At 44.2% G+C, this 26,395-nt stretch overlaps 1 protein-coding gene and 1 long non-coding RNA gene across 2 annotated transcripts; both read left to right on the top strand.

Annotated features, from left to right (window-relative positions):
- The first annotated feature begins 235 nt into the window (after positions 1 to 235).
- On the top strand, positions 236 to 1,238 carry LOC115539111 (uncharacterized). The gene is made up of 3 exons (XM_030350297.1): positions 236 to 402; positions 488 to 1,010; positions 1,066 to 1,238. Exons 2-3 carry the CDS (start codon positions 557 to 559, stop codon positions 1,236 to 1,238), a joined length of 627 nt encoding a protein of 208 aa, XP_030206157.1. The 5' UTR covers positions 236 to 402; positions 488 to 556.
- A 20,502-nt stretch (positions 1,239 to 21,740) lies between these two features.
- LOC115539125 (uncharacterized) lies at positions 21,741 to 25,659 on the top strand. The gene is made up of 3 exons (XR_003975717.1): positions 21,741 to 22,166; positions 23,490 to 23,744; positions 25,030 to 25,659. It is a non-coding gene; the product is annotated as an uncharacterized LOC115539125 (long non-coding RNA).
- The last annotated feature ends 736 nt before the right edge of the window (positions 25,660 to 26,395 follow it).

Below are 26,395 nucleotides of genomic sequence, written 5' to 3'. Positions count from 1 at the left end.
CAGGTGGCCTGTCTTGCTCGTTAGTCGGTTATCGTCGCTCCCCTCGCCTTTATTGCTTTCATATGTAAAATGACCGACCCTGCTTTCAGCGTAATGAATATACATTTTTGTCAATCATTAATTTATACATATATTTTTTTTTATTTGTTGTTTAGATTCATTGACCGATCCCATTAATGAGTCGTTACTGGCAGCCCGTGCGTTACGTCCAGGTGTTAAGCATGCATTTCTTTTCATTTTGTTTTCGTAGGCTACAGCAGTCCAGGGGACTTCGATGTGTTGGTGTCGAGCTACAGCAGGCTTGACGCGTTTGGGGACCTTCCCTTCACCCATAGGGCACCGAGCAGCACCTCTGACCGGCTGACCGTGGTCGATGTTTTGGGTTTGGGTCCCAGGCAGAGGGTAAGCATTGTGCTTTTGTGAAGCTTGTTGAAAGAAGTATTTGGAGAGAACTTGGTCCTAGTGTCTCTTTGTTGTTTTTCATCAGGTGGGAGTCATCAACCTCAAGGTACTTCAGCTCCTGGACAATAGGGTGGTGGAGATCCAAGGAGCGTCGATGGAGCTGAAATGCTTTGAGGTTTGTGACTCCACCGGACAGACGGCGTTGAGCGTGTGGGATCGGCTGATCTCCACCGTCCAGCTCGGCCAATGCTACACCTTCTGTTCGCTGACGGCAAGGAAGGATGGGAGCCGCACTGTTTTAACCACTACCCCATCCACACTGGTCACCGCCACCACGGGTGTAGGGCAGCCTTCTTCCCTCAGGCAGGTGACTGTCGCGGACGTGGAGATTCTGTGCGGGCCGGCGACCGCGGTCAAGAGCGTGGCAAAGCCCAGGTGTCCACGATGCCACGTCGGACAGGACCAGTTGGACGTCAAATGTTCGACCCACCGCTGTGAGTCGAACATGTGCTCCATGCTGCAGCGCACACCAGCGTATCTGGTGACGTACTCGGGGGTGCTTATCGTGGCACCCAAAGATGTCGATGATGCAATTGACAAACTCTGCGGTGATGGGGTTTGTCAAGAAGTTTTGTGTGGCGTGCAACGTCCATGATGGCCCAGCCCTGGAAGAGACCATCATGGCGTTGCCAGAGCTGGTCGTTTCTGTTAATGCAGTAGGACTGGTGGTGCGCTTCGCTCCGGCCGTAGCTGTAAGAGAGGCTATGGCTGACTGCTCCCTGGGCGACATTCTGGACACGGAGGAGGCTTCGACGTCCTATCTTCTGGACGACTGAAATTTTGTCGACACCATCAAACTGTCGTTTGATGGTGGTGTTTACTTTGATATTGAAAAATAAACTATGTTTTGATTTAAGCAATTGTTTCTGTCTTTTGTCGTTATAAAAGGGAATCGGTCAGTTATACTAAGCTGTGCAGGTAATGGTAAAGTCTTCCGAAAAAAGGTTCAGACATATCCCCCACTTGTCATCAACAACTCATCTGTCACTGTAGTCGAACATTTCAAATTCCTAGGCACAACCATCACCAACACACTGAAATGGGACAATAACATCACTCAACTTGTGAAGAAAGGCCAGCAGCACCTGTTCTTCCTTCGGCAGCTGAGAGGACTTCAGGTCAGCCCCCCCCCCATCATGGTGCAGTTCTACAGGGCCATCATTGAGAGTGTGCTTACATCCTCACACTCGGTCTGGTATGACTCTGCCTCTGCCCGCTCTAAGGCCAGGCTCCAAAGAGTCGTACGGGCTGCAGAGCGCATCATCGGCTGCCCCCTTCCTTCCATCAAGGACCTCCACAGCTCCAGATCCCGCAGGAAAGCGGTGAAGATCACAGCAGACCCCTCACATCCTGCCAACTGCCTCTTTAACCGTCTACCCTCTGGACGGCGATATAGGGCCTTCATGACAACCTCACGTCACCTCAATAGCTTTTTTCCACAAGCAATAGCCCTCATAAACAGCCCTTGCATATGAGCTTTATGGCTCCTCTCAGCACTTTACTTTATTTATTTAACTTATTTAACAATTCTATTATTGCACTACCTCCATGGTCATACTGGTACTTTCTTGTATTGTTCTGTCTTGTCCCTTTGTTCTGTTCTATGTTCTATTTGTAATGCTCTAGCCTGCATGGAGAATACCGTTCAAAATTCCTAGTACCTGTGTACATGGCGAAATAAAGAAAATTGAATTGAATGGTCTAAAAATTGAATTTACAGGAAGCCTTTCTTTCTCATGGCGGTTTAGAATCTTGTTGGTGAACGAACACACACACAAACGAGTAAATGGGTATGGGCAAATCCATTTTTTTTCCTATATAGCGTAAGCAATTCTACATGCAATGCAAAATTTGAGCAAGGGCAGCAAACTGAGCCTGCATTCTTTGTCATTGCCTTGGCCATTGCCATGAATTAATTTTGGATTAAAATCAATCATTAAGCAGGCTTTTTATTCAATATGGCCTAGAATAAATACTATCCTACTTTTAAAAGCTTAAAGATGAGATTGCAGGGATATAGTGAGTGCAAAGATTGTTAAGTAAGTTAAATGACTGGTAAAAGGATAAAGATTTAGTTCAAGAGAATACCTAGCTGCAAGTTAGGCTTTTGAGCCACTGAGATGTACTGGTAGGGACGAAAGATGTTGTCAATGATTTAGAAAATAGATCCCATTTATGTTCAGCTACAGGTAGCTTGCTTGCAAATAAGTTACCAACATGAACGAAGGGTATGGATAGCCATAATGCTGTAAAACGCATAAGTGTTATTTAGCCTGTTGAAATAGGCCACAGGTTAGGCCAAACTGTATTTTGTGTTTATGTATGGTCTGTGAACAACTTATAATATTAATTTCATTCTATGTTTAATCACTGGTAATGTTGGCCCACTGTGTGTCTGAGTAAATCGCCACTCTAGAGTGGCAAAGTCATGCCCTTTCCGGTAGAGCCCATGGGACCTATGAGATCGAAAAATATGAATGGGTTTCAATGGACCACTGTGAAGCTCTTCGCTGCTGTCGACGCGAATGATATAACGTCACCACCACTCTGGTACAGACATGGCGATCTCTCTGCTCCACTTTACCAATTTTTCCAAGGGGAGGATAACAGCATCGAAAGAGGTGAAAAGCATTATGTTTTCTCTACAGCCTTTAACTGAACAATTGCACAATAAACGGTCAAACTCTTGACATGAAAAATTCGAAAAAAATCGTCCACAGTTCGTTAAAACCATAGTAGTCCAGTAAGTGGCACTGGCGGTATATAATGATAAGCTATGCCACCCATGAAGAAGAGGTAGAAGAAGTCGAAAAAGGTAAGTCGTTTGTTTGTGTCTCAGCAGAATTAATCTTGACAGCAACATTTGACATTATTTTACATGCTGAATATTTTCTAGTAGTTATGTTAGTATTATACATTTGAATGGTTCAATCAGCAGAAGAGCATTTAGCCGGCGAATTTTGTCGAATGACATGCAATCTGTCTACGGTGACAGCTTTAGTCAGGGACAGGCAAACCATAAAGGGGACGTTTGGTCACCCTATGATATGTGTTGTCTATCTTAAAGGTTGTATAGGTGATTTGCTTTTTTGGCCATTTTTGCAAAATTACTTGAAATCCTTATCATAACCCGCTTACAGCCACTGAGTTAGAAGTACTGACATGAAAATTAAACAAGTCAATCATCTGTGGAACGGGCAGGGCTCGAAAAACTCCAGCCAATCATTTCCATTGCCACCGAGTTGCATTGGACAGTAAGTACGTCAATCAAACGGTCGTACTGCACTCCCCCTCCCCCGCGCGCGACCCCTTCGTGCAGTACTCGTGACCCAGAGCAAGCTCCTGTTTGTTGTTATCCTGCGGTAGCTACTGGAACTAGTTAATCCACATTTGGACCTAGCAGTAGAAGACAATTTCCATGGCAGACAAGACGCCACCATCCCCACCACCACCAGCAAAGAGAAGGAAAACTCTTTTTCAGAGATAAAAACGCTGAAAGAGAAAAACTGAAATCAAGAATAATCCTAGGCGCTGCTTTCGAACGTTGGCGGCAACTGAAGGACGAGAAGGGTCTAAAAACCGATGCTTGTGTGGCGGTTGACCTAGTTTCAAAGTTTATACCGTTTATACTCGGTAATACCGGTGTGGAGACGAGTGTATTATTCGGTGTGAAAATGTCCACACCGCGGCAACCCTAGTGAAAACCAGGACTTCCAATACAATTATATGAAACAAACATACATTTTCTAAAAATAGTAATGATTTATGTGACCGTTTAATGTTTATAACATCTGGTCCAACCATTGCAGCGAGAACGTATTCTCAGCAGGGGGTGCTGGGAAAAAAAAAAAAAAAAACTCAGCCTGCACTAGACTCGCAACTCGTTACATTGATAAAAAAAGATGTATGGCAGCGCAGCTCAATTACACCAGTGCATGCGCGGACAGTTGAAAATCGATCGTTCACATCCAGCTGCTCACAGAACAAGTTTAGCGCACCACCGCTACCCTCACACTTTTTCATCTAACCTTTTTTCAGCACTAGGTCATATGAGCATTAAATAAATGCTGCGTCTCAAAATGCCTTGGACAGCAGCGAGGATGACTCGCTTTGCCACGGGCCGAAACAGTTCGGAGCGACCACAGCCAGAGCGAACACAGCGGGGCAGAGGAGTGTCAGGAATAGTCTTTGGTGTACACATCAGTACGGCCTATTTGCACTACTGTTTAGTGGCAATGCAGTGTTTTATTCGATGCCTTTTTATTTTCGTATATTATTTCAATGAATACAATTTATTTATTCATAAAAAACGGATCTGGTCTTCAAATCTTTTTTCCAAATATAGGTCGTCTTACAATGGGGTTTGTGTTTATATTCGGACCAATACGGTACAGCGGGCGCTCACATGACGTTAAGCATTTCCTGGTGCATAATGTGACGCTTCAGAACCTAAAATCCCGTTTCTCCCCGTTGACACGACAACACATAACCGGCGTTTTCAGAAATCTCCACTTTGGCCGGAGTTTTTAGAAATGATCGTTTTCTGTGATAAGACAGGGCCTCGGACAGGGGGTGTTGCAGCACCCCCAGCACTCCTACTTCCCGCGGTACTGGGTGCAACTTACAGCTGAATGTAGTGCCATGTTGTTAAACGAAAACCTACGCTAGCCTGGCTCGCTCTCGCGCATCTCTGTTCGCGCTCGTGCATGATTGCGCGTCCAGGTACTTGGAATGGGTGGAGTCAGAGTCAGCGTTGAAGGAGAGGGGGTAGGACCATTTGAGTTGTGTATTTTCAAAATCTGCTGGCGTTTCGCAAATCACCTACCCAACCTTTAACATAAAATGATATCACAGGGACAAGAAATGGAGAAGTTGTCATGCTACACATCGTTTTTTATTTAGAATCAAGTGAGGTTTCCATTTCAGAAATAAGGCTTGTTTTTATTTAAAAACTATAAAATAACTTGTTGCATCCACCTTTTTGACTGTTGTAGATTATGGTGACACTCTTTATATGCATGCATCAACGTCTGTATTGTGTTTGTGAACTCTTGTTTATCATTCAGCATTACCATTCCTAACAAAAGCTGGTTATGATGCACACGACTGCAACTTGTAGAGTGTATTTGGTTGGATGCCTCTATCAATACGCAGACAAGATAATTGGTTAAATTTAATTGATAAAGCAGCTGATGGATTATGACCATCATATTTGTCAGTGTTGTCATTTGTAACAAACAATAGCTGTAACCTCAGGCCTAACAATAGCATACTTTTTTAATATGCCTACTGCTTGCTCTGAACTGGGTAAGATGGCTTATGTTATAATGCCCTTTCAACTTGAAACGCAGAAAAAACTAACACTTGATATGTTCATCCCCCTTTCTGATTTAAAATGATGTGTCGTATACACTTTACATTACAAATGTGAAATTGTGTCTAGGTTGTTTTTTGTAGCCTGGATGTGTTTCCTGTTTTGTTTATTATGTTTATATTCATACATTGCGTTTTTTCTGTTTTTATGTGTCTTTTAGGTAGGTGCTGACTTTCTCGACCAGGGCCTATTTGTAAAACAGTGCCTCAATGTGACTACCCTGGTAAAATAAAGGATAAATAAATGTAGACTGATGAGTATTTTTCAAATCACACACTACATATTTAATAGAGAAGCAGAAACAGGGGAGGCAAGGTCAGCTATTTTAATAAATTAAAGAAACAATGTATGATTAGGCTATGTTTAATTATATACAAATTCAATATATGAATACATTAGATAGATATAAACAGATGGAAGTTTTAGTATGATGAGCTAAAACACCTGAAAGAGGACTGTTTGGCAATGTGGTGCAGCCTTATGTTGTGGAACACAGACACAACCAATGATGACAAGTCAGAGTGATAGTTATCAATGCTAAAGTGTGTCTCTTCCTGAAAATAATTCCTCTGCCCCAGCCTTGTTTGCAATGGTATGCAAAGTATGAGCGGTCCAAGATGGCGGCCGCATTTCTTGTGCCCAGCAGCCAAAGCTGCGTCTGCTCTTTAACATGTAAATGATAACAACCATGTCAGTCAGGTGACATGGATGCAGGCCCATTGAAACGAATAGGGCCAAAACAATTAGGCATTTCACATGTTTAGAGCTGTTATTGTAAAACTACTGTGTGTGTGTGTGTGTGTGTGTGTGTGTGTGTGTGTGTGTGTGTGTGTGTGTGTGTGTGTGTGTGATACACACACACTCGTGGCATCTCTGGGGGGGCAAATGAATGGTTGCTCTCTAAAACTATGTTATGCTAAAATATGACTAATGTGTTTTGTTGTAGATGCCGCGGCCATCTAAGGCCTCAAAAGCAGGCAGGGTGCGCTATGCGGCAAGGCTTCTGAAAGAGAGAGAGGAAGCAGGATTCGAGGAGGCCATGGCGGAGGAGGAGATACTTGGAGTGGTGGTTACTCATGTCAACAATGGTATTACCATTGCTACCCTCTTCGACAAGGTGAGTTGAGCTTCAGGCAAATTAAAATGAACCCCATAAGCTCTGCTAATGTTTTTGTCATTTAAATGTAGGCCTATTCACAGAATTAGAGCCAGTGGTGTATAGTTACGAAGTAGAAATACTCAGTTACTGAACGTCGTTTTTTCGTAGTATTTACATTTCTAGCAACTTTAACTTTTCCTCCGCCGCTTTTCCTTAATAAAATGTATACTTTTACTTCCATACATTTTCCCTTTGCATCTTCGTAACTCGCAACACAATTAAAGGCCCACTATGCAACTTTTTTAGCCAAAATTACATTAAGTATGCAGGTTGAGAGTTATGCTGATGGTTCTGCATCCATTTCTGGGTCGATTGGTGGGTGTGTCATTTACCCATGTCGCCTCTCCAGTGAAAAAGCGCATATGCAACTTGCTCTGTTCGGACCGACACAATCCGGATGTGACGCAACGGAAGTATCCTCGAAAATGTAGTCAGATTGTAGTTTCGAAAATGCTTTACGGCACAGACACACACCCAAACATGGCACCGGCTAGATATAAACAGCCAGTTGCGAGGCAATTGTTGCATTCATCATGGATCAATCGACTAATGGCACGGCCACACCAACCGCGCCTAACCTGACGCTTGATCATTGTGTGTCACAAAAATGGTTCAACGCGCCTGTGGCTGCGCTAGAGTCCGAGGTAGGAAACCCAAACGCCGCCGTGTTTGGGTGCATGATAGAGTTTAGATCGGGTTAGATTAAATAATCTCGGATATAAATAACGATCTCATCTCATCGTCATCCGTTTACCCGGGGTCGGGTCGCGGGGGGAGCAGCTCAAGCAGGGGGCTCCAGACTTCCCTTTCCCGGGCCACATTGACCAGTTCTGACGGGGGGATCCCGAGGCATTCCCAGGCCAGTGTTGAGATATAATCTATCCACCTAGTCCAGGGTCTTCCCCGAGGTCTCCACCTAGGTCTCTTCCCCACTGGACGTGCCTGAAACACCTCCCAATGGAGGCGCCCAGTGGGCATCCTGGCCAGATGCCCGAACCACCTCAGCTGACTCCTTTCTAACTAAAGGAGCAGCGGCTCTAATCCGAGTTCCTCACGGATGACTGAGCTTCTCACCCTATCCCGAGACGCCAGCCACCCTTCTGAGAAAACTCATCTCGGCCGCTTGTACCCGCGATCTCGTCCTTTCGGCCATCACCGGTAGATCGAGAGCTTTGCCTTGCGGCTCAGCTCTCTTTTCGTAACAACGGTGCGGTAAAGCGAACGCAATACCGCCCCCGCTGCTCCGATTCTCCGGCCAATCTCACGCTCCATTGTACCCTCACTCGAGAACAAGACCCCGAGGTACTTGAACTCCTTCACTTGGGCTAAGGACTCATAAATAACGATAATCGGGTTAAATAACTTCACATGGTGTGTGGTGTGTTTCCAGCATTCGTAGTGTTGATCAGCAGAGAAATAGTCCGCCAAGACGTTGAGGTTGCTTAGCAACCAGAGACTCTGTCCGTGCAAGTGAACGGAGCGTTCACTCTTCGTCATAACTATCAAACCAAACATCCTTCACATTCACCGAGCGAACATTATGAAAGTAAAATGCACATTTCTCGCTAAAAATGTTTCCATAAACGCATTTAATGGCGTAACTATGTTACTATTTCCACCCCCAGAATAAAGAAAGATGTCGGCCGTATGCTTCTGTGCAAGGGTCACTACTCTGTCGGTGATGTCGGGTCAAGCTCCACGCTGATTGGCTATCGTGGCTAAGCGTCACGCGTTGGAGCGTTGAAAGTTCTGAACTCCGGGCGTTGGTGCTTTACGGCACAGACCCCCAAACGCGGAACCGGCTCGATATAAACACAAGTAACTAAGGGATTGTTATATTCATCATAGATCAGCCGACTAAAAAGAGACAGAGAAACCCAATGTCGGAGGAACAGAAGAAGAGAAAAGGGAGACTGACCGACAGAGAGGCCAGACACGAGTAAACGTTGAGCAAGATTTTCAGGAATAGCGTGAACTGAAAGAAAAAGAAGACTGCAAATCAGACGCCGACTCGGCCGTGTTGCTTTTGAAATTGCAAGTACCTTTGGGTGAACTTTGTCTTCGTGGTATTCTTGATGTTGATAGTCTCTGTACAAATGAGGACCAGGCTTTTTAGCGCAGATAGAATCTAGCATCAGCCTAGAATCTATGCTGCCTAGAATCTACCAAATCAAAGAAAAAAAATACTCAATGAGTAATGTACACACCTTCACTTTTAAAATGGGGCTGCATAGACTTTAAGGATAGTTTTTCTGCCTACAAATATGCGTTTCCAGGTTTTCTGTCTGGCAGGCAACATCCCTTGAGAGAAGCTGCTGAATGTAAGCACTTGATGAGCTGGCCTGCGTAGAGACAACAAAGAAAAATCAGTACTACATTTTTTACCTTGTATGTATTCCAGGTGCAAGTTGTAAGAAGATATAAGAGAAGCATGTTTAGTGAATTACATTAGCCTAATGCTTAAAATTAGTTCTATGAAATGATATTACATCCTTGATTTGTTTACATATTTTATAGTTCATCTCAACAACCCAATACCATGACATCGAGCTCTGCCGAAATCGGCTAATAACCCTTTGATTTGAATCAGGTGGGAAGGGGAAAACATGCTTATAATGGTGCGTTCCAGGTACACTTTTTTGCCCGTAAATAACCAGCTATAACTGGGAGTACAAGAGGGTAGAAGGGTGCGAAAACACGGGTTGCTTGGAACGCACCATATGTATTTAGGATGAGTTTAACAGGTCAATCTCCTCATCAGTAAAACGCTAGAACTACTGCGGTCCAGTGGCCGGTAGAATACAGTTGTATTCGTTTGTTGTATGGTGAGCAGACAGTTAAACATTGCATTCCCTTGGTATCCAAGCAGTACAGATCAGTGCCTGTAGCCCCTTTGTTGAAATTGTGCCCATTCTCGTGTGATGCCCCATCAGTGTCGGCGCTAAAGGGGCCATGCATGCTGAGGTGCACACTCGAGTTACAGTGCGTGTATTTATAGGAATGACTGGGTGGCCATGTATTAGTCCGCTGTCCTTTCTTTAATAGGTCCATGGTATTTACACACATAACTGATGCCATCTACCGTTACATTAGCGACAATAACTTGGCTGTTAGCTGTAGCGCTTATGCTAAAGCAACATTATAATGCTAACAAGGTAACCATATACAGTAAAGCAACACAATGATATGGCGTTAGTTAACTTACTTTTTCGAGGTTTTGTACATCCAAACACTGAGCAACTGCGATGCTTCGCTCGTTTGCAAGCCACGGTGTCTCTCAAGGAAAGAACTATGTGTACACGTTCTTAACTCATTTTCTCATGGGCGGTCGGGACAAATAATCCGGGCGGGCAAAATAAGAGAAAGGGGAGGTAACCTTTCCCCGTAATTCCATTTTTTTTTTATTGAAGAGGGTTAAAAATAATTCAAACAAAATATCGAGGATTAAAATGCAAGAAAAAAATCCCAAGCAACAAAGCTTTTGGACCAAACAATAACACAATGTGTGAACAGATTAACCGAAACCAAACAAAAGAAAAAAAGAAATTCACTGTTCCAGCTCATATTAATTCATTATTTTTTTCTGAAGATTTTTTTAAATTTTGATATAGTGGTACATTTTAAGCCTTTTGCATTGGTTCTTATTGCTGGTTTATTTGAATATACATGTTCCTATTTGTTGAACGACATATCAAAGTTAATGCAGGTGGAACCACTACAGGGCGGTCAATGCTCCTGGGTGCAGTTCACCTTCAGAACTGCAGCCACACACACGCACTAGCTTTACTGTCTCGGCCCAGGTGGAGGCCAGGACGGAGACGGGGGCACGAGAGGACATTGTATAAATAAATACATTTTTAAATGGTTTTAAAAAGATTAAAAAAAAGATTATTAAGCAATAAAAAGATTATGCAAGCTCGATCAGTCTATCCTATTTCTATTTCCCTTTATCCACTGTACTCCTCCTGCTGCCCCCCCCCCTCCTCCCTCCAAGTGTGGAGTTGTGGAGTGTGATGGCACGATGGACAAAGGAGTTCATTAGTCTGTTGGTGCGGCATCTGGGGAGGAGCAGCCTGTCGCTGAAGGAGCTTCTTTGGTTGCTGATGGCAGTGTGCAGAGGGTGGCTGATGTCATCCAGGATGGCCAGAAGCTTCTTTGTGGTTCTCTCCTCTGCCACTGTCTCCAGACAATCCAGCTTGAAGCCGACCAAAGAGCCTCATTGTACTTGATTAATACAATGAGGTTATTAACAAGTTCAACGAGCATTTTGTGCCGAAGCGGAGCACCGTCCACGAACGTGCGTGTTTCCACAGACGTTCCCAGCTACAGGGGCAACAGGGGGAGAGTGTGGAGGCAGAGGGTGACATCCCAGGTGGGCATGTCCACCTAGATGTGGGACTGGTAGATGAACAACGTTTGCTACCGTCCGATGGAAAGGCTGGTAGACTGATCCATCAAGCACACATCTAGGAGGACACATCGACCTGTGATGTCATAAGGGGCAGGTTTCCTGATTCGGGCGCGGATTGGAACGGCCAGCAATTTCAATGTCCTATGTAAAACCGAGGGGTAAAATCCCCCTTCGTCTTGGAGCTGGCTTTCTTGGTACACCGGAGAAGGCGGGCCTACACACGGAGAGTAGGACTCTTTACAATGAATGCAAAATATATTTACATATTTTTTGATTCAAGACCCTCGCATGCAAGAATGAGTTCAAATCCGAGGGTAGGCTAAAACGACAAAAATACTGAAATATTCTTTATTTTGCTGACCACTTTGCTGACGAAGCATTGTAAGGAAAGTTTGGCTGGTACTTTCTCTTGGATCGACCATCTTTCGTCATCTTTAAATGCGACTGCATCACCTTCTCTCCCATGATGGTCAGCAGCTTGCGGATTTCACCGTCTCTCCAGTTACAACTATTCATGTTGATATCGCTGCATCGTCTCTGTTGTAGAGACAATGCAGCAACACCTCTACCCAAGCCTCGCCCCTAGAAGAAAAGCTGATGACAAATTAACAACACAAATGAAGATTATCCATGGAATAGTCCCTTCCATTTCAGTGGAAAACTTTCCAATTCTTCTGTAAAATATTAGCAGTGATGCATCCTTTTAGAAGTTCACGTTAATGTAAAAGCTCCAAGGTGGATAGGCAATCTTCATATATTGTATTTATTCTTTTAGCTCAAAGCCAAAAAACAGCCAAGAAAGCGTAAATCCAATCCCGTAATATCCTCTGCAGCACTGGGACTTTAGCTACAAAACGATTTATATGGTTTGAGATTTTCTGGATGTGTCGAAACCCGTCAATATAGGGCAGGATCTGCTGAGTGGTCAGGTCCCATTGGGATTTGATAAAGTGGTATTTTTTATCTTTAGCAAACACTGGAAAACACTGGAACATCATATTCTTGCACTATTGGTGGATCTTTCCGTTGCTCTATGAGCTTCAGGTGTATCGTGTGGGACCTAATCGCGATCTTGAAAGACCCAGATGCTCCGATGCCCTTGGTGTGGACCAGGGTGAGACGCACTGAGGACAGTCCGTCCCGGTTGACAGTCACGCCGGGGGCGAGGGGGCCCCTTGTTGGTGTCCATATTTCGATGGTCGGCCGTGATCTTCGTTCTCTGGGTTACTGGGTTAAACTCGCTTGGCGTAGGGTTTTTAGCCAGGCATTGGAGGGCCTTGATCTCGACGTCCTGGCACTGTCCTGGCAGGCATTTATTTAACAATCAACGTGAAACAATCAAACTATGAAGGAGTCGCGGTCTCTAGGGCCTCCAGGCTCTCTCGCTGCCAGGAGCCCTTCCTTCCTGCTCCCGACCCGTGCTGTGCTGGTCCTCCTCTTAAGATGGCTCCTCCGCTTTCGGCCAGGTGTCCCCGAATCACCCTGATTGGGGAGCCGAATGGGCTGCTCTCCATCGCCGGTTGGTGGGTGGGGGTGGTATACCCAGTCCTTTACGGTACCCCGGGCCTGTCCAGGCCGAGGCATCCCGCTTCTGTGGCGGGATGCCACAACGGACACAAGGCTTTCTTTGTTTTACGGGCATTTATAGATCCAAGTGTGACCGGCTGAATCTGCGTTGTGTTTGCCTGCAGTCAAAGTGTTCATTTTGTTTTGCTAAATCCAGATATTTTTTTCAGTCATGATCTTTTGGAATTGGCTGCTAAGATAGGGCACACAACACGGGCTTGGGTGCCTTCTTGGGGGCTCTTCTTGGCCACTTCCTTCTTGTACATCAGTAATAACAGGTTTTGCAGTCATATAGATATTCAGAGCTCTGAGAGAAGATGGGAAACATAATCCAACAGGAAAAGGCTTCCTTAACAAAGCATGGAACATGAGAATAAAGCTATTGATCACATGGATATCGATCAGAGATGTCTTTGTACATACAAATGTCTTTGTACCGGTCAATCCAGAGGTCCAGAGCTCCTCAGAGTCTGTCCTTTCAGGTGAGCAGACTCTCACCTGGCCGGACTTCTCTCTCCTCATGAAGGCTGGAGCCACAAAGGACAGGCCTGAAAACACACACACACACACAGTGCAAGAATATGATGATATTCTTGCACTATTGGTGGTGAGCTTCGTTGCTCTATGAGCTTCAGGTGTATCGTGTGGGACCTAATCGCGATCTTGAAAGACCCAGATGCTCCGATGCCCTTGGTGTGGACCAGGGTTCCCTTTTCCAGCATCTTCTGATGGCGACCTTGATGCGGGTCCTCTCCACATCATAGCCAGAGAAACGCTTGTGTACTCGCATGTGTACGCTGGCTTTACAGAGAGTGCTGTAAAGCCAGAGGCCAAAGCCACCGGCCACCTTCACCCCCAAACCCTTCCTCTTAACGGTTTCACGCCCTGTTGAACTCTCTCTTCAAAGTTCTTTTCAACTTTCCCTTACGGTACTTGTCGACTATCGGTCTCGTGCCAGTATTTAGCCTTAGATGGCAATTAAAGTGGCACAGATACACTGATTGAAGATGTTCTCAGAGAAGCAAGCAACAAAGTACATCTTCCTCCGCTCTGTGACGAGGAAGATGATAAGAAGATAAGCCCTGCTTCTCCAATTGTTCTTCAGGTGCTCTCAATATCCTTAATTGGCCTGGGCCGGGTTGCCACAACGGACACAAGGCTTTCTTTGTTTATGGGCATTTATAGATCCAAGTGTGACCGGCTGAATCTGCGTTGTGTTTGCCTGCAGTCAAAGTGTTCATTTTGTTTTGCTAAATCCAGATTTTGATTAAAGATGTATCCACGTTGGTCGATTCTCCCCTCAACACAATACGGAGTCAGTCGTTTACAGTTGTGCATGCCCCGTGGTCGCGTTGAACTGTTCTCCCCCTCCAGAATCTTGGACTGGTTGAAATCTGTGACCTTAATGAGACAGGTCTTTGCCTGAGAAGCCAATAGATTATTCTCGGGTTTCAGATCTCTGTGGATGATGCCATTCCTGTGGAGGTACTCCACTGCCATCAGCATCTGGTAGAAGTAGAGTTTAGCCACAGCCTCATCCAGGCCTTGTCCCGCCTTCACCCTGTTAAACAGCTCTCCCCCCTCCATCAGCTCCAGGACAATCTGTCTGGTAGAAGTCATCTGTCCTCTGAAAGGTCAAATAAGTTAATTGCTCAAAATATAACCGTTCATAAAGCCCTTTCAATAACCCAAAACAAATAAGGTTACAACGGGAATCCCGTGGAGAAATGAATAGCCATAAGTGTAATACTAATATTCATCCAATGATTGACAGATCCCCGTAGCCTGCCGCCACCGTCAGGTGGCGGCAGGCTTCTTGACAGCAGCCTTCGCCGCTGGCTTCACAGAAATCTGTGGATGATGCCATTCCTGTGGAGGTACTCCACTGCCATCAGCATCTGGTAGAAGGGTTTGTTCGTCAGGTAACTTATTTGAGTTAATAGAATTGCTCAAAATATAAGTTAATGGAATTGCTCAAAATATAAGTTAATGGAATTGCTCAAAATATAACCGTTCATAAAGCCCTTTCAATAACCCAAAACAAATAAGGTTACAACGGGAATCCCGTGGAGAAATGAATAGCCATAAGTGTAATACTAATATTTATCCAATGATTGACAGATCCCCGTAGCCTTCCGAAGCAGCCTTCGCCGCTGGCTTCACAGAAATCAGCCTTCGCCGCTGACTGCAATGGCTTCACAGAAACTACTTTAAATGTTCTTGACACTTGCAAACCATAACACATTGAGTTATATTTTTTGAGTTGTCAAATAGATTCTTATACATTTTCTTTTGTACAGTTGGTCAACATAATGAAAGACTTAAGGAATGAACTTCGCATCCTTGCTGTGGTACTGTTTGTCTTTCTCAAATCTCTTACTCACACTTTAGGCGATGAACAGCACATTTCCTCATCTCTGCCTGACACAACTTCTCTGGGTAACAGGGCTTGAGAACAATTGTAACCTATGTCTAGCGGGAACACAGTACGCAGTCTGACTGGAAAGTCCTCCCGAGGAATGAATTAAAAGTAAAAACAAAACGAGGCTGAATCCTGTTGTCTACTCTGAGGAATGGAACGAATAACACTGATTCAAAAGAGCGGCTTTCTTGGCGGTAGCACGGGGACTGCTGCTGTGCGTCTTCACCGACCTCCAGAAACTTTGGAGTAACTTTCTTAGCACTTGTTAACTCTCTGGCCTGAAAAAATATTTCTGTTTTTTTAAACAGAAATATCCAAATAAAAAAAGGAACAAAGATTGTTTTGGAGGTTGAAGTTTACATGAGTAAAAGTGGCCAGAGAGTTAACAAGTGTCTGCTGAAATATGTTTTAAATGATTTACACTTTGTTAGTGATTCAGCCTAAGTTTTACAGCTACAGTAGTTATATCAAGGTCAAATAACACTTATGATTTGTTCAAACCGAAGAAAACTGCATGACAGTAGACTCTCCACCTTGAAAGATTTACTCAGTATAGGATAGGATAGGATATATTTATTTGTCATTGGACAGAAGTACAACGAAATTCAGTGCACTCACGTACTGGTCTCATTTAAAAAGGTAACATAATAAATAATAAATAAAGAAAGAAAATACGTTCAACGTTTCGTTCACTCTCTACATTCATGTCGTCACACACTATACCGTTAACTTAGTGCCATTGTATGCCTAAAAAATAGTAAAAGAAAATAGTATGCCTTAAAATAGTGGTACAAATATGTAAAGTGCTGAGCATTGCATTACATGTGGACATCATGGATTAATACTGTCGGAACTAGTGGATTTATTTTCAAGTCAGAGTTAAGTATGGTGACTGCTTTGGGATAGAAACTGTTTATGAATCATGTGGTGCATGTTCTGATGGACCTGTAACGTTTCCCTGAGGGCAGCAGTTCAAACAGATAGTTGGCAGGGTGGTATGAGTCTTTCATAACGTTGTGTGTCTTCTGCAAGCATCGGGAGTTGAAGATGGTGTCCATGGTAGGTAGCTGTTGGTTGATGATGTTTTGGGCGGTTTTAATAATCCTCTGCAGTGACTTCCTGTCTGCAGCAGAACTGCTACCGTACCAGGGCAGGATTCCATAGGTGAGCACACTCTCGATGGAGCAGCGATAGAAGGACCTTAGGTGCTGTTGTGAGAGATTGACTTTCCTGAGTGTGTGGAGAAAGTATAGCCACTGCTGTGCTTTCTTAACTATTGCTGTTGTGTTTATTGCCCATGATAAGTTCTCTGAGATGTGTATGCCCAAGAATTTGAAGCTGGACACCCTCTCCACGTTGATGTGTAGTGGTGTGTGTGTGTCCTGCTTCTTCCTGTAATCAATGATCAGTTCTTTTGTTTTTTTGATGTTGAGGCTCAGGTTGTTCTCTGAGCACCACTCTGTCAGCCTTTGAACCTCCTCTCTGTAATTGGCCTCATCACCTTTGGTGATCAGACCCACCACAGTTGTGTCATCTGCAAATTTCACTACGGTGTTGGTAGTGTGAGATGGGGCACAGTCATTTGTGTACAAGGAGTAGAGTAAAGGGCTCAGTACACAACCCTGTGGGGCCCCTGTGCTGAGTGACAGAGTAGGCGAAAGGTGCGGGCCCATTCTGCAATATAAGATATTGATTGTACAGGTAGTTTCCAGGCGACGTCACCTGTTAGCATCGGCTCAGCTCGCTTGGAACCTAGAGCGAGGCGGTACTAAAAAAAAAGCAGCCACTTCAGGTACCAGATACCATGTTTTCACGGTGGAAACGCAAAAAAAATTCTCCTCGTTCGGTTGGACTTACAATGGGATAGATTTGTCCTTAGTGCTCCTCGGTTGGTTTTAGGATGGGATAGATTTCTCGTTGTTTTCGGTTGGTGTTAAGATGGGAGAGATTTTTTCCTTAGTGCTCCTCGGTTAGTTTTAAGATAGGACAGATTTCTCGTTGTTCGGTTGGCGTTGAGATGGGATAGATTTTTCGTTCGTGCTCCTCGGTTAGTTTTAAGATAGGATAGATTTCTCGTTCGTTTGGTGTTAAGATGGGAAAGATTTTCTCGTTAGTGCTCCTCATTTGGTGCCTCATAAGGCTAAAGATTAAGGTTAGGGGTCGGGATAGCCACTCGGGTTAAGGTTAGGGAATAAGGCTAAAGGTTAAGGTTAGGATTTAGATAAGTGGTAGGGATAGCCACTCGGGTTAAGGTTAGGGAATAAGGCTAAAGGTTAAGGTTAGGATTTAGATAAGTGGTAGGGATAGCCACTCGGGTTAAGGTTAGGGAATAAGGCTAAAGGTTAAGGTTAGGATTTAGATAAGTGGTGGGGATAGCCACTCGGGTTAAGGTTAGGGAATGAAGCTAAGGGTTAAGGTTAGGATTTAGATTTAGATAAGTGGTAGGGATAAAGTCTAAAGAAAATAGTTCCATACACTGCATAACCCCAGGAAATGTTAAAACAATTACAAAATAACCTGCACCTCATACATAGCATCAGGTAATTTAATATTGTTTAGTTTTAAATAAAGCAAGAATTTGCTTTATTTAAATCTTTATCAAATTCGTTTCTTTTAAATATCCAAATACGTGCCTATAGCATCTATCTCCTGACATTTTCCTTAATATATTCTCTAACTCATATCTTTCTTTAATTTCTGCCAAATTATCCTGCATTTGTCGGCTCTCTACTTCATACTTTCTACAAATGTTCATTGCATGATCTACAGTTTCCTGCTCCTCACAATGCTCTCATCTCCCTGTGTCATGTTTTCCAACCATAAACAACGATGCATTTAGCCCTGTATGTCCAAATCTTAACAGTGATATTACGGTTTCTTCCTTTCTGCTCCTTCCCCTGGCTTCTCCTACTTTCCTCTGAATTTTATAAAACCACCTTCCCTTCCTCTCCTCCTCCCACCTCTTCTGCCATTTCTCCTTCATTTACCTTTTAATTATGTTTTTACCCTCCATCTTGCTGATATTTATGCATAATTCAATTTCTTCACATTTTGTTGCCTCTTTTGCCACCTTATCGACCAACTCATTCCCTCTCACTCCAATATGTGCCGGTACCCACACAAACACCACTGTTATACCCATCATCTCTATTCTATGTAAAATCTTTTTTTTATCTCTATTAGAATGTCCGGCCTGCTATCTGACTTACTGCTCTGTAGACTGGTTAGAACTGAACTTGAGTCCGGTGTTCTGCCCTCCAATCTCTCTGTCGACTTTTATAGGGTCAAGTGGGCGTGGCCAACGTGACGTAATGGTTCCTCCCTCCTCGCCTGTTTAATGGTGTTTGATCCCGCTTCCTAGTGGCTATGTGAGGGTTATGCAATTTGTGTGTTAGATCCTGCTTCCTAGTGGCTATGTGGGGGCAGTTTATGTGCTTAAAATCCGTAACAATATCATTCTAAATAAATACAACATGGTTTTAGGGGTGGGTTTAGGGAATAAAGCTAAAGGTTAGGTTTAGGATTAAAAACAAACTTATTAAATTTTAAATGTCGAAGGGTTTAGGTTTAGAGAGAGTGAGAAGAGTGGTGGGGGGAAAGGGTGGGGAGTCAGAGGTAAGGAGGTGTGGGATGTCTGTCCCTACATTCTCCCCTGCCTTTCTGGGCATCTCTGATATCCTATTCACATCTCAAACCCAGAGGGCAGAGGGGTGATAGGACGTTGAAGGGTTTAGAGTTAGAGAGGGTGAGAAGAGTGGGGTAAGGGAGAGTGGGGAGTTGTATGGACTAAAATGTCCTGTAGGTTTTTATTACGGCGGTAGGACATTAGTATTTTAAAAGAAGCGAGTGGGGCGGTTTGAGGTATGGCAGAATTAAAATGTTGCTTTATAGCTTGCTTGAGGGGGCCTAGTTGTCGCGAAAATGTAGTAATTAATGGAATTAACTTTTGTTCTGTGTTCTTTCTTTCAGGGAGAACGGGCCGGCCTGGCTGGAAGAGGGCGGTCACTTCCCCTTTAATAGTCAGAAGAAAACGTTTGGAATAGCCGCGAGGTCTAAGGGCCTTGAAAAGGGTCCTGGTGGCCTCCTCTACGTGATGAGGTAGAGAGCAGATGCGGTGGAAACGGATTAGTTGGGACTTGATGATGGAGCTGAAAGTATGCCGGGGATGGTAGCTGGTGTTAAATAATAAGGAATGCCTGTCAGTGTCTTTAAAATAAACCTTGGTTGCTAATGTTTTGTGTCCATCCTTCGTGTCTGTGAAGAAAACTACTGTGTCTAGGAAGGGGACCAGCTGGAGATGGAGAGTGTGTTTGAGTTTGATACGGGGGTGGTGTGAGTTAAGGATATGTATAAAATGGTTAAATCCGTTTCTGATTCGTCCCAGAGGCCAAAGATATCATCTAAGTAACGGAAATAGACTAGGGGGCGTGACGGGCATTTAAAGGCACCCAGTGCAACTTTCGAGGCTTAAAAATAAACATTCAATTTCTAGTCTTTTTTACACGTAGTAAGTTTCAATAACTCCATACCATTACATACCGACATTCAAGCAGCACAACGACGATGAGACGTCGTTGTGTGGTGAGAACTGATAGAAAATTGATAACAACAACAATGCCGCCATTTTCTTTATTTTTTGTAACCTACAATAAATAAAGCAGGCTTCCATTCATTGGAAAAATGGCTTCTCCCCACCGGCGATTGTTGTTGTTTACGATTTTCTATCAGTTCTCACCACACAACGACGTCTCATCTTTGCTCCTTGAATGTCGATATGTAATGGTATGGAGTTATTGAAACTTACTACGTGTAAAAAAGACTAGAAATTGAATGTTTATTTTTCATTGAATGTTTACATAAAGTTGCACTGGGTGCCTTTAAGGAATGCAGATTCCTCCCAGTCTGCCAGATAGATGTCCGCGTAGGCCGGTGAATATTTCCTTCCCATTGCGCAGCCGCATATTTGTAGAAAGAAGGATTGATCAAATAAAAAGTTGTTGCGGGTAAGGTTAATTTCTAAAAACTTTAAAATAAATGTGTCGGGACGAGATGAATCCGGTGACGAAGACAATGCTTTCTTCACAGCCTCGAGGCCCAGGACAGTGTCGATGTTCGTGTACAAGGAGTCAACGTCGATTGAAAAGATAAACGTGTTATCAGGGACGGTGAGATTCTTCAACTTGTTGACAAAGGTGTATGTGTCCTTAAGGTAGCTCGGGTGAGTGTGAGATAGGGGGTTAATGTAAAAGTCTATGAACTCCGCCAGGTGGTATGATTCGGAGCCACAGTCGCTAACTATGGGGCGTCCTGGAGGAACCACGAATGGAACAGTCCAATTCTCTGGGGGTGAAGGGAAAAACGGTCTGTCTAGTTACTGGACCAGATAAAATGAGACGGAGAGGTAATAAAGTCTGTCGGCACGAGGACCTTGGATTTATTAAGTAAAGTGGCAACGGTTATACAGAGTCATAAGCGTGAGAAATCGAATATGTCTAAGTCCCTAATCAGCGCTGATGGTTCGTCCGGAGCTTCGCCTCCGTGGAAGGTCTGCTTCAGAAGAAGGTGAAGAGTCCCTGTGTGATACAGTTTTATGCTGTATCCTCCTCTCGATGAGGTGTGTGCGTTTGAGGTGTGTGTGGTTCTGTGTGTTTTTGCTTGGCCTTGGCTCCCAGGCCCTGCTGTGTATGCCTCCTAACGGGGGAGAGCTCCTCGTGTCTTGGGTGTGATAAATTAAACCGGGGAGTGCCCCCCGAAATGTGGCTTCTCAGGCCCTGGTGTGGGCAGGGGTATCTCTTGGTTCCTCCTACCGGGGAAGAACTCTCAAAATGTCTCCTATGTGATAAATTAAACCGGGGAGTGCCCCCCCCGAAATGTGGCTTCTCAGGCCCTGGTGTGGTCAGGGGTATCTCTTGGTTCCTCCTAACGGGGAAGAGCTCTCAAAATGTCTCCTGTGTGGTAAATTAAACCGGGGAGTGCCCCCCGAACTGTCTCGTGTGTGATAATTTAATGTGGCTCTCAGGCCCTTGGTATGGGCAGGTAACGGGGGAGAGCTTCAAAGTGTCTCCTGTGTGATAAATTAATGTGGCTCTCCCGTTCTTGAGGATGACTGGTGCATTGTCTGAGTGTCCACCATCTGCCAGCCTGGGAAATGGGGCCTTCGGCTCCGGCCTTGACCTGACTATATTCTCATGTATGTGTTATGTGTTAAAAGTTGACTATATTGTAAGGTAACTGCCATGTGATGTGCTCATTAAGCTAGGGTAGGAGTTAGCTATATTTATAATGTACATGTGATGTACTCAGCAGGTTATTTTGCCCAACAGGGGTTTATGTATTTTGGGGAGAAGGTAAAATAATCTCGCCCGAGGGAGATCCGGGCCGTATAGGTAGTGTGCCTGTTTTGCACTGATGAGATGCTTTTTCCTCATCTGGTCAATTAAAAGCCTAACCATTGTCTGAGTCTCAAGGTACATAGGATCCGTGAGAGGGCGATAGTAGACCGGGTCATTAAGTTGACGTGTCGCCTCCAGAATGTAATTAGTACGGTCCTGTATTACAATTTGCCCTCCCTTATCCGCCGGTTTAATAATAATCTCATGGTGAGATTTTAGTTTGTTGAGGGCCTGTTGTTGATGGACAGTAATATTGGCCTCCCCTACAGGACGTCGAGGTCGGAGGTCACGGAAGGAGCGGAGGTCCTGATCGATGAGCTGGCGTATAGGCTTCGAGACGGACTTCAAGGCTGGTTCCCAGATAGACGGCGTAGTAAAAGGTAAGTAAAAATAATCTGTGTTATATTTAAAATAATCGAGAATTTTTAACCGTCTGTGGTAAGTATGTAGATCTCGTCTCAATAGGTCACGGTCTGCGAGTGACGGTGTCGTGATGAAGGTGAGGCCTCGTTCGAGGATCTCCTGAAATAGTAACATAGTTACGCCATTAAATGCGTTTATGTAAACATTTTTAGCGAGAAATGTGCATTTTACTTTCATAATGTTTGCTCGGTGAATGTGAAGGATGTTTGGTTTGATAGTTATGACGAAGAGGGAACGCTCCATTCACTTGCATGGACAGAGTCTCTGGTTGCTATGCAACCTCAACGTCTTGGCGGACTATATCTCTGCTGATCAACACTACGAATGCTGGAAACACACCAGACACACCATGTGAAGTTATTTAACCCGATTATTGTTATTTATATCCGAGATTATTAATCTAACCCGAGCTCTATCATGCACCCAAACACGGCGGCGTTTGGGTTTCCTTCCTCGGACTCCTAAATCAAGCGCAGCCACAGGCGCGTAGCTGCATACGTAGGACCATTTTTGACACAAAATGGTCAAGCAACATTTTAGCTGCGTTACGCACGTAAATCTTACGCGGGTACGCGTTTGGTGTGTTCGTACCTTAAGCGTCGACAGTGTGTTGAGATAACCAGCACGTGAGTCAACATCCTCGATATTCTCCCTCACAAAGTCATTAAAAGACTTGACACAACGGAGTTGGGTGGCGGATAGCCTGATAGATACCGTTATGAGGGGAATTGCAATGCGAGCCTGGGGGAATGTTTCTCTGGCCGTCCTAATTAAACGTTGGGTGTCCTTAATTATTGTGATAGCTGTCTGTTGTCTAAGGCAGTTGTTTATGCCAATAGACAATAAGATGAGCTTAGTGTCCGATCTGGGAGATGTGTGTTTCTGCAAGATGGCTGTTAGATGTCTTAATGTGGCTCCTGGAAAGCTATCTATCTGGATGTCGTCCATTTTTCTTTTTGGGATGCGGGCCAAGTTGGAATCGCCCGTGATAATCATGTGTTTTCTAATAGACAGGGACCACATAGTGGCTTTGCGGTTCGTAGGGGGGTGTATGCAGGGCTGGTGGTAGGAAGCACTGAGCATAGGGGAAGAGAAAAGGGAAGGAGAAGTCGGGGTTTGGCGACTCTGACCTTTCCCCACTGGGACAAGGGCAACAACAGCAGGAGTGGTCAGAGGAGGGGTGAGAGGGCAAGGGTGAATCTCCACGCAACCTGTGAGTGAGTCAGAGTTCTGAATTGAGCCATTCTTAGTGATGATTATCTTGTTCCTTGTCATGGAAGGTAACACCGCCTGACCAGGTGGTGGAGTGGTCAGCGCCGGCGAGGAGGACGACGGACAGAGTCGCTTCCGGGTCGCGGCACTTGCGAGGGAGAGACGGTTGGGTCTAGGGGCTGAGGAAGCGGTAATGGTGACTGGGGGCTCCGGGTCCGGCGTGGGAGATCCAAGGCTCGTCTCCAGGACGCCAGGAGGGTCAATGACTGCCGAGGTGGTCCGCACCGGTGGGACGACCGGAGGAGGACGTGGCCTGGTCACTGGTAAGCGCTGTGGGCCTTGTGGTAGCGGGACGCGGCTAGGTCGCGGTGGTTGAGGGGCAGATGGAGGAAAACGTCGGGTTAAGTTAGGGCATAAAGTTGGAAGGGTAAGAAGTGAAGGAATAGTTAGTGGCCTGGACGGTAGCATTACAGTTTTTCTCAGTCGCTTTGGTACATTTCTCAGATCAGAATTGAAATTTGCAAAGCAGTAAGTGCATTTCTCAAAACAATGTGTTCAAATAGCAAAACACCATGGATCAACTGCAAAAGCCAGCCTCTTGCTCAAAATCCTTAGTTAATTTCTCAAAAGTAAATATCTGTTTCAATGAACATGTCAGTGCCATCAGAATGACAAGTCCTTGTGTCATTGTCTACGGATAAGACAGTCAAATTGCTTAGTCATGTTGTCAATATAACAGTGTACTCTGGAGGGATGTTCTGATGTAAACTATGTCTAAAGTTTTGAAGACAATTATTGTAAATTGTAAGTTACACCTTAGTGTATGTGGGAGATTGATTGCAAGAGATTGGACAAGATTCACATTTACGCTTTGACTGTGCTGTAATTTGTTGACAGACCATGTCATTGCTAGAAATGTGAACATAGGAAAATCTCCTTAGGGTAAACTGTACATGCATTGCTGTAGGAATTACAGTGCAGTCATCCTACAACTCCTGACGTTCCTGTCTGTTGGGCCACAAATTCTCAGACAATGTAACATTGTTTTGTGCTCCAGCTATATACTTGCCAGTTCATGGTTCAGGAGATGCACCTTTGAGCTATTCCAGTACTGGTTGATCGTTGGTTGATCTAACACTTCACAGATTTCCCTTCTTTAGGGAAAGTCAAGATTCACCTGGTAGCAATTGACCAATTCAGGACAGATATAGAAAAAAGAACATAAAAAAGAGTCTAATGCCAGTGTATAGAAATGTATAGAAATAAGCTTGACATATGACAACTTGTTCAACCATTTTGCATGTAAAGACTTGATGAACTAATACCTAAATGTTGTGGGGGTGAGACTATTCCATAGAGACCATTGCAATACATTTCGATCAACATGATATAAGCAATTGATAATGTAGGAAAGAGCAGAGAATTGTACATAATCATGTGCATGGATGTACCAAAGCATTCGCAACGTGTTCAAATAAATGAGAAACTGTTTTTTTCATGTGCACAAGTGACACACTGATGTGAAGATTGAACAGGTAGTTTTGAGAATTTCAATTCTGATCTGGGAAATGAACCAAAGCGACTGAGAAGTGTTTCGATGCTTGAAAGGTGCCATAGTGGACTGTGGTCGTCTGGGAAGCGGTGGAAAGGCCCCAAGGTCCGAGAGGAGCAGCGGAGTGGCAGGCGGTGGCGGATCCGGGGCCGACAGCAGCAGCCGTAGTGCGGAGATGGAAGACGGAGTAAGGGGTCTGCCATAGCGCTGGTGGGCCCACCGGAGGGCTCTGTCGAGGGCCTCATTGTTAAATGGCCCCAGGTTAGTACGGATCTTTGCTATAGTGTATGTATAATGTTGTATTAAGGTCTTTACATTTATAATCATGTCCTCCATTGTGTTCTCTTTAATTTTGTTTAAGACCAGATCGTCAGGGGCCGCCGGTTTAATGAATGCTCTAAGTTGAGCTTCTTTCCTAGCCATCCCTAATGGTGGGATGCCTGTTCTAATGGATTCTTCTAGAATTTCTGTATGATGAATTGATTGTAATATTTGAAAATAATGTTTGATTAATTTCGGGTCTAGATCGGTTGAAGGACTCGTCCCGACCGGAGTCAATTTTACGTGTTTCTGTCGGTCTGTAAGGTGATTGGGCCTACCCAATAGGCTAAACCTATTTCTAAAATCATTAGCCATTTCGTTAGAAGATAAAATGGAATGAAAATAAAAAAGGCCTAGGACTATTTGCAAAAAAAGGAGGGGGTTTGGGAGTTGGAGTTTTTAAAAAAGAACCAACGTAGAGAAAAGAAGGAAAAGATAAAAGAGAGATGTAAAATCAACTAAAATAGAATAAGGTTAAAACCGTAGCTTGCAAAAGATGGCGATTAAAACAATAGATGCAGTTATAACCATAAGATAAACAAAGAATGTAAAATAATAATAATGTCATAACCGGTCAGCTGGTGCAATGTCTTTTAGCTAGGAGGCATGGTTAGCTTAGCAAGAATAAAATCGATTTCCCCAATCGGTTCCGTCGAGTAGTCTTTAGCTGGGAGGTAGGCTGTGCTTGGTTTAGGTGACAGGATGTCGTTGATCCGCCCGATGGGGTTGTAGAATATCCCAAAAACTGATTACAGTCCAAAGTTAAAAAAAGCTGAACACGTAGATGTCTCTGTACTCACCAGCCAAAAAAGCATTTGAAGGAGATTTGATTAAAACCAAAGGGAATGAGGTAATTTCCACAGGTGTTAAAAAAGTATAAAGTTTAATCGCTCCAAAATGCAGGTTGACCAAGTAAAAACAGACTTTGTTTAAAAGTAAGTTAAAGCAAACAAAGTAAAATAATTAAAATAAAGTACATCCAAATTAAAAACTCCAAAGTTGCTAAAACAACAGTTCACCAGAATAACTGACTTTACATCCACAGAAATAGAGAGCGTTCCTAACGTTTCACCCAGTTAGGCTTTGTCAGATGAAGGGTTA

This window comes from Gadus morhua, unplaced genomic scaffold, assembly GCF_902167405.1.
Source record: "Gadus morhua unplaced genomic scaffold, gadMor3.0, whole genome shotgun sequence".
Classification (NCBI taxonomy): Eukaryota; Metazoa; Chordata; class Actinopteri; order Gadiformes; family Gadidae; genus Gadus; species Gadus morhua.
This window is presented reverse-complemented; position numbering and strand designations above follow the sequence as displayed.

Coding starts and splice junctions, on each gene's coding strand:
- LOC115539111 (XM_030350297.1), top strand. CDS start 557: ATGGAGCTGAAATGCTTTGAGGTTTGTGACTCCACCGGACAGACGGCG. Junction 1,011..1,065: donor TGCAATTGACAAACTCTGCG/GTGATGGGGTTT, acceptor ATGATGGCCCAG/CCCTGGAAGAGACCATCATG.